The sequence below is a fragment of the Delphinus delphis genome, chromosome 1 (genome assembly GCF_949987515.2).
Source record: "Delphinus delphis chromosome 1, mDelDel1.2, whole genome shotgun sequence".
Taxonomy (NCBI): Eukaryota; Metazoa; Chordata; class Mammalia; order Artiodactyla; family Delphinidae; genus Delphinus; species Delphinus delphis.
This window is the reverse complement of record NC_082683.1, coordinates 159105497-159113219: the sequence shown is the minus strand read 5'-3', so window position 1 is coordinate 159113219 and position 7723 is coordinate 159105497. Positions and strand designations below refer to the sequence as shown.

The 7723-nt window shown below is 47.7% G+C and overlaps 1 protein-coding gene across 1 annotated transcript in view; it reads right to left on the bottom strand.

Annotated features, from left to right (window-relative positions):
- Positions 1-3879: 3879 nt before the first annotated feature.
- KIF26B (kinesin family member 26B) overlaps positions 3880-7723 on the bottom strand; it is a 494760-nt gene continuing 490916 nt past the window's right edge. Inside the window, exon 15 of the mRNA XM_059997085.1 lies at positions 3880-4669. Within this exon, the coding sequence (XP_059853068.1) occupies positions 4521-4669 (149 nt within the window). The 3' untranslated portion in view covers positions 3880-4520. The remainder of the gene's footprint in view (positions 4670-7723) is intronic.

Here is a 7723-nt window from a genome sequence, read left to right as displayed (position 1 = left end):
TTGACAGATCTTTGCTGGAGGAGAAAGAGAGATTATAATCCAAAGGGACACTATATTCTACTACCTGTCCACCCACTACTGCCCCCCCCCCAAAAAAAATTTTAGACCATTTGCTGGCATTTGTCAATGAAACTGAGTGTCGGTTTTGCTTCACTGGGCATAGAGAAAAGTGGGCTGCACGGGCCTTTCTTCGGCAGTCAAGTTTCAGTGTGGCAATGCTGAAGAGCGTGCCCTGTGGGGGAAGATGGGCCGTACTGCCTGGGTGGCGGCAGGCGGGCCCCAGGGCCAGCGCCCACGGGTGATCTATTCAGCATCAGTTTGTCAAGAACAGGGTTTTCAACGTGTTTCTTACTTGCATGGTTTCAGCGTTTAAAATACACTGCCCTTAAAAGTGAGGAAATCTTTAAATATGTGCTCAAGGAGTGGGGCTAATCTTCCAGCAGGAAAAGAACACTGAATAAATTCATGAATTCTTCTGGTTTCAATTTTGAAATTAACTCATCTTTAGTAATTTCTGTTACAGCCCAAACCCTTCTTGGAATAGGGATTTAAAAACATTCACCACATCATTATTTATGGTGGGAGCCTTGATTACAGATCAGCAGTGGCCAATGACACAGGCAACTGTGTGTAGAGCCAGGGTAATAAACTCTTGGGCTGTTGCAAGCCCTGCCTCTATCCCAAGAAACCCAGATCAGACAGCTGCTTTTGAATAGTAACACCTAAAAGGCTGATGGATTAACCAAAATTCATGATCAGCATCAGAATCTGAAGCCCAAAAAAGGGCTCTTGCTTAACATGAACAGAAATCCGAGAACCGGCACAAGATATATATGCGTCTGTGTCAGACTTTTTGAACCACTGCCCTGGATGGGTTTCGTGGCTATGATGTAGTCACCACCACCTTCCAGGAACACAGACTCCAAGCTTAAGACTAATTGATGACAAATGGCGAGATTCCTGCCTGCCGAATTCCCCACTCTGGGCTGCATGGCGTTTTATCCCAGCTCTCTCCTCTCCCCAGCATGGGGTCCCTTGTATGAGCCCCACCTGAGTCAACACAGGACCAACCTTTGCATTTACATCTCAAGCTCCCTACCTTCAGAATAGCAACTGCAGAGAAAACAACAGACAGGATGTTTCGATTTCAAATCTGGAAGAGATGAAAGTTAGTGACAGCTTCCCCATGACGTAGAGGGGAATTCAAGGACAAGAATATCAAAAGTTGCAGCTCTCAGGTGGGGCTTGAGAGCCCAGGATAAAGCAAACTCTCACTCTGTGGCAACGTGAAACACCCCTCATGAAATGCAATATGGATTCACTCCCCGGAAACAGCATCACTATTCCACTTTCGGGCTCTGAGTTTTGCTTCCACCTCACACTAAACTATTTGGAAAGGGGAACAGATTTCAGACCAAGAATTAAGGCTTCCACGTCTAAACGTTAATTTCAAATAAATATTTGTTTGGTCCTTTCATTTGTGGATAATAAAATAATAATAATGGGTTCTTTGACATTCCCTTTGCCTTCCTAGGTTATCTGTCACCAAAACCACAAGGAGACCTGGACCTGCCTCACACCTGGCCATTGAATGAGGTGTTCTTCAGTTATTAGAACTGCTACAGAACAGCTGACCAGCTGTACAATCAACTTATAGGTAGAACCAGGCATAAGCACATTATAGCATAAAAATCATGATTTCTTCACATGGTTTAAAAATACTTGGTGTGTTAAGATGTTTGTAGCTTACTTACGTTAGAAAAGAAAGGAAAAGAAAAGTAAGGAAAAAAGCCAATGGACAACCTCCATGCCAAGTTGTTCTCCTACACCATGGCCAAAAGCATCCTGGGAGAAGCTCCATGGTGTGGCATCTTGCGAGGCCAGTCTGACTTGGTAAGAGAGCTCCTGGTCTCATTCAGCCCTTTGGCTGTCTCATAAAGTTGCTACAAACATATAAAGCAGGTTTAGGCAGAAGGCAAGCGAAGGCCACTCCCCTAGGAAAGTTTCCACTGATCAAGATTTTAATTTCTGTAGATGTTTCCGCCTAGTCTCACTCCAGGAAAGGCACGAAGGCCCCAGTGCTGGCCTGCTAAGGAAGTCAGCACAGTGAGGTAACCTGTGGGAAAGACATGGCCAGGGCGAAAGCTAAGGACACTGATTACTAATCAAATGCGTTTGTTTCCAGCAAAGACTAGGATACTCACCTGTGACAATCCCTCAGTTAAAGGCTTTTCATGAAGTGGTGTATATCAAACCAGCAACCAAAGAGGTGCCGAATGGAAAACCCAAACAAACTCAACAGATTGGCATCCTTTGGGGTCCAGAAGCTTCCATTATGCTGCTGTTGAACAAGGCCATTAACACAAGTGCCGAGACCAGAGGTGCACCCAGAGCCATGGGGCTGCCCTGCAGAATGAGGTTAGGGCGTGGGACCCCTGCCTTCCAAGGGGACAGACACACTTGTTAAACTAGAGGGGGAAATGATCCGCTCTGGAGCCACTTTTCACCGTATTATAGCCCGTTTCAGCTATCAGATGGGAGCGCAGCTTCTCTGTGCACCTCTGCATAGGAGCGTGCTCTAACCAAACACAGAGCCAGACTTGTCATCCACAGAGCTGGCTTCCAGTCTAGGGGGCTGACTTCCCAAACAAAGCTAATGGGGCCATCTGTGCCCTGTTCTGACCAGTAAAGGACTGGTACTATGAAGCTCACAAGACTATGGTTCCCACTTACTGAGTTCAGCTGAGCTATGCTGGGCTACACGTGTCCTGAAGAGCATTGGCAAAGAAATGCAAAGGTTCCTTTTCCTTGGGGAGCAGTTGGGGCTGAGGAGTTGGTTAGCCAGGACTGCCTCACCTGGAAATAGGCTCATGGAGATATGCTGCATTTGAGGGCAAAAAGAACAGGGAAAACCCTGGGCACCTCTATCAGTGGGCAGGCTGTAGGGGCCTGGGAGAGGGCCCTGACCTGGAAGGTAGGCGAACACCCTGCTGTTCCACAGCTGTTATTAGACAATCCCTTGACCACTCTGTGCCTGGGTTTCCATCACTAAAATGGGTATAATAGTCCCTAAGGGAACTGTGGCAGGGATGAACATCTCAATTTGAGAATGAGGTCCAAAGTCAAGCCCTGTACATCCATATGCATGAAACTCTGTGCCCTGCCTCGCTACAGGTGTGTGATGTATGACAGGAAAACTTTCTCTGCCTTCAGGTGTCAAGGTTGAGTGGCCAAGCCTAGTTGTTTCTTGGGATGGAGGCTTTGGTTCACATGAGGACTGGGACTTCTTGTATTTAAGCAGCACCCTGGGCAACAGAAAAGTTGTGCAACCTCACATCCATCCTTGTTCTGGACCAATACTGTTGGGGTCTCTGAGCATCTACAAGCCCAAGAAGGTCTCCAAACTGGGAAAAATCCTCTGCTCTAATAAATTTGCAAAACTAGGGGCAAAAATATATGGCTCTGCTGAATCGGTTCAAGGTCTCAATCCAGAGTCTTTGGAATAAAAATGAATATGAAAAATGTTATGAGGGCCATGAAAACCCTGGATTCGTGGGTAAAGGAACTAGTATATGTGTTCAGGATGTGTGAGAGGAAACTATTCAGAGCAAACATCCCACCCAAAGGGTAAGCAGGGCCCAGGTCATACAGGCTCCTTTCCCCCTAGAGACACAGCCCTTTCTCCTCTCTTTTCTCTCCAGCTCACGTGCACCTGCTCCATGATCGACCTCCGAGTCTGCCCGCTGACACTGCCACTCGTAGGAGCTGGCATTGAGCATCACCTGCTGTTCCAACCTTCTTTGGAAACACACTGGCTTGTGCCCGGAAGTCTCTATCTTCTGTTTGAGTGGCCTTCCCAGCAGAACCATAGCAGACAGTTAACATTTATTCATATGCCATACCGATTAGGAAATAGCTCTACAAACACAACTTACTTAGAAACAGCAAGTCAGAAATAGGATAAAACACCAAGAGAAAACGAGCTGTAAATACATTGCAAAAATGTGTTTGATTTTCTTTTTTGTTCGTTTTGTTGTTTTCATCTTGACTAGCACCATCTGTACACAAGAAAGTATGAACATAAATGTTTGGATAATAACAAAGATTTGCAAGGCACTTCATCAGTCATTCGGAGTAACTTGTTTTGTTTTCACTTTCCACAGCAATCCCACGTCCACCCTCGCCTTTTCTCACAAACCAGGAGAAGAGTGAGGTCTCTTTTGCCAGCATTTCTTATGTACAAACAAGTTCTTTAAAGTTCCTCAAAGTGCTTTTTCAGTCTCACGGGGGCTTCCACGTCCCTTGGGTTTCCCATCGTTTTCTCCTCTCCTGCGTGTTTGGTGTTTGCACCTTTCCTACAGAAAACAAAAGAAAAATCACCTTCTGCTCCACGCTCACTCCAGACTTGCCACCGACCTTCGTCCTCCTTCCGTGGTCACTGAGCGCGGCCAGCACCGAGGGCCCGCCGAGCGCGGCTGCCTGCGGATAGGGAGCGAGGGCCGGCCGGGCGGCGGCTCCCGTCAGCGGCGCCGGGAGGTGATGTCGAAGCAGGTGATCATCATGAGGTGCGCCTTGCAGAAGTTGACGCGGCTCTCCAGGCGCTCTGTCACGCACTCCAGCGCTTCCAGGTACTCCAGGGAATCCAGCTCCAGAACCTGCTCCAAGTCAACTGCAAAGAAGGAGAAGCCCGATGGAGACGTGCGGCCAGCGGGGAAGGGTGACCGTGCCGGCCCGCGGCTCCTGCACCTACACCTGTACCTGCACCTGTACCTATACCTGCGCCTGTACCTGCACCTGCACCTGCGCCTACACCTGTACCTGTACCTGCACCTGTACTTGTACCTGCACCTCTACCTGCGCCTGTACCTGCGCCTGTGCCTGTACCTGTGCCTGCACCTGTACCTGCACCTGCGCCTGTGCCGGAAGGTCTTAGGCAGCGCTGCCACACCCTCCTGCTCAACCCTCTGCCGCTCTCAGGTCGAGAACAAAACACTTTACTACTTGTAGTTATATTGGGGCCCTTCATTCCAATGATAACATTAGACCCCTGACATTTTATTGCGACTCTACTGAGGGACAAAGTGACATCAAGCTCTCTCCACCTCCACCATCTCCATGACAGGATTTGGGACTCTACCAGCACCATTTTCTTTATTAACTAGAAAATAAATAAAGCTTCAAGCTGAGGTATGGAGAAACCCTTCCTTTTTGGGGTCTCACCTGAATGATGTTTATACCTCTGCCTGCTGATGTAAGTGTGTTGCTCTCTGGTTAGTCCCTCACACAGCTGTGTGCAGCTGCCTCTCTTCACAGTGACCCTGCCTCTTGGCACTTCCTGTGCAGTTTCATATACTCACTGGCCCTTTGGGAACTAGGGTGATGATGGAATCTATGTTAATAATTACGATTCTTAGACTCATAGACATAAAGAACAGACTTGTGGTTGCCAAGGGGGTGGGGGGGGTAGGTAGGGGTGGACTGGGAGTTTGGGATTAGCAGATGCAAACTAGTATACATAGGATGAATAAACAACAAGGTCCTACTGTATAGCACAGGGAACTACATTCAGTATCCTGTGATAAACCATAATGGAAAAAATATAAAAAAGAATATAGATGTATGTGTGTGTGTCACTGAATCACTTTGCTGTACAGCAGAAATGAACACATTGTAAATCAACTATACTTTAATGAAAAATAATAATAATCACGATTCTGTGCTCAGAAGCTGAGATTTAGGACCCAGATGCTGTCCCTAATGTTCAGGCCTGCACAGAGTTAAAAGCCTGTTTCCTTCAGTTCCTCAAGGGCAATTATGTGAGGCCACCCTCTCCTGGCCCCCGGCCACTACTTGGTCCAGTGGTGACTGGGCAGGGGGGTAGGCTGCTACAGAGTGCCCAGCATGGAGAGGACAGGCATGGGCAGCAGCCAGGGCAGCGGGGGTGGCCCTGGAACCCAAGGCAGGAGACTTGCACTTGACTCCCAGGTCGGCCACGCCTAATCTTTGCTGCCAAAGGGTCCTTAAAAGTAACAGGAGAGTCATAATCCCTCGTCTGCCTACTTTCCTAACTAGAGTTGCCATGAAGAGTGGAACCAAAAAGAGACGATGAATGTGAATGTGGTCTGAGAACTGTAACAAGCTACAGGAACATCAAGGGCTGAAATCAAGGCTGACTTCTTTTATAGGAGACTTAACTGGGCTCAGAGAAGTGAGGCGTCCTGCTCAGGGTTACACAGTTAATAAGGACCAGGGCTGGGAACGAGGCTGAGGCTCCTGAATACCGGGCTAATATTTAAAAACCAAACAAAACCCCTCACCATACCATACCCACATCAGCTATATTATTGGATCACCTTGGAAATTTAAAAAAATGGATTCCAGAACATTTATTTCTAGCCAACACCCAGCCTATTACCCGCACCCAGGGAACAGTCAGAATACAGTCTCATTGATTTTTGAGGGGTCAGTTTTGGTTTCAATTCATCTTGAAGAAACAATCTGTGTTTCTCCTTTCACGTGGCCTTCTGTTCATTACCTTTCTCAGCATCAAAAAATCCCTGATTCCTGACGTGAACAAAGGCAAGAAGGAAGGGATCGTTTCCTGGAAGCATCTACATATGTACCGACGTTTAAGCTGCTCCCATCCTGGGAAAAAATGTGACTTTGTAAGATGAAGACAATTATCAAGCCTGCCTTAGGCATAAATAGCTCTCAAAAAATGTTAATGAAAACAGCAGAAAGGAAGAGGAACTGCTGAATGGGCACCCCTGGGATCTTGAAGTGCCTGAGGATTAATGGAAGAAGGAAAAGGGTGTGCACAGGTGGGAGAAACATAGCATTAGGCTCCGTGTTTATGCCGCGGCCAGACTTCAGCTAACGTCCTCGTTCGTGTCTTGTCTGCCCTATCACAGCCTTAGATGGAAACACCCTGGAGAGCAGGAGTTCATGTCTCTGGTTCAGATTTCTAACAAGGGACCTACGTTGCTGCATCATGCAAGCAGGCGCTGAGGAAATGTCTCCTGCTGAGGATAGCTATTTTGTTAACTCGGGGATAATACAAACACTAATTACTACTGGACATTGCTCCTTCATCATGGGCAGGCAGTGTAACCAGCACTGGACTGATAGTAACTCGTTCACTCTCACAACAGCCTTATGAGGTAGGCAGCATTATGTGCCTACCATCTGACAGTTAAGGAAATCAAGGCTCAGAGAGGTTAAGCGTCTTACCCAAGGTCTCACAGCCAGCTTCCAAAGTGGGTCTGCATGACTGTGGCTGTCACCACAAATGGTACAACTCAACAAGGTAAGATGCATCACAGACTGGTCCCAGTGCCCTGTCCTCCTTTAGGTTATGTTGATCCTCATATGCACTCATGAGGTACTCAGGGGAGATGTTATTACCTCAGTGCTATGGAAAGGAAGCCACCTGAAGACATACTGTGAAAGTGGCAGGGCACAGCTAGAAGACCAGCAAATTCTGTCCTTTCTTCTTTGCCCAGGATCATTTCACCCAGTATTTCTTAAACCTAAGCCCCAGACTCTGCCTGTCACGCTCCCGGCACCGGCCTGGGAATGCTCAGGAGAGAGTGATGTGACCTTCAGCGGACACTTGTGAAGAGAGGGAGGCACAGGGAGGCTGAGGGACTGGAGGGAAGAGCTGGTGAGTGCCAGACAGGAAAGGAGGGAAAGGAACGTTAGTGGAAGTAATGTATTTTATCTC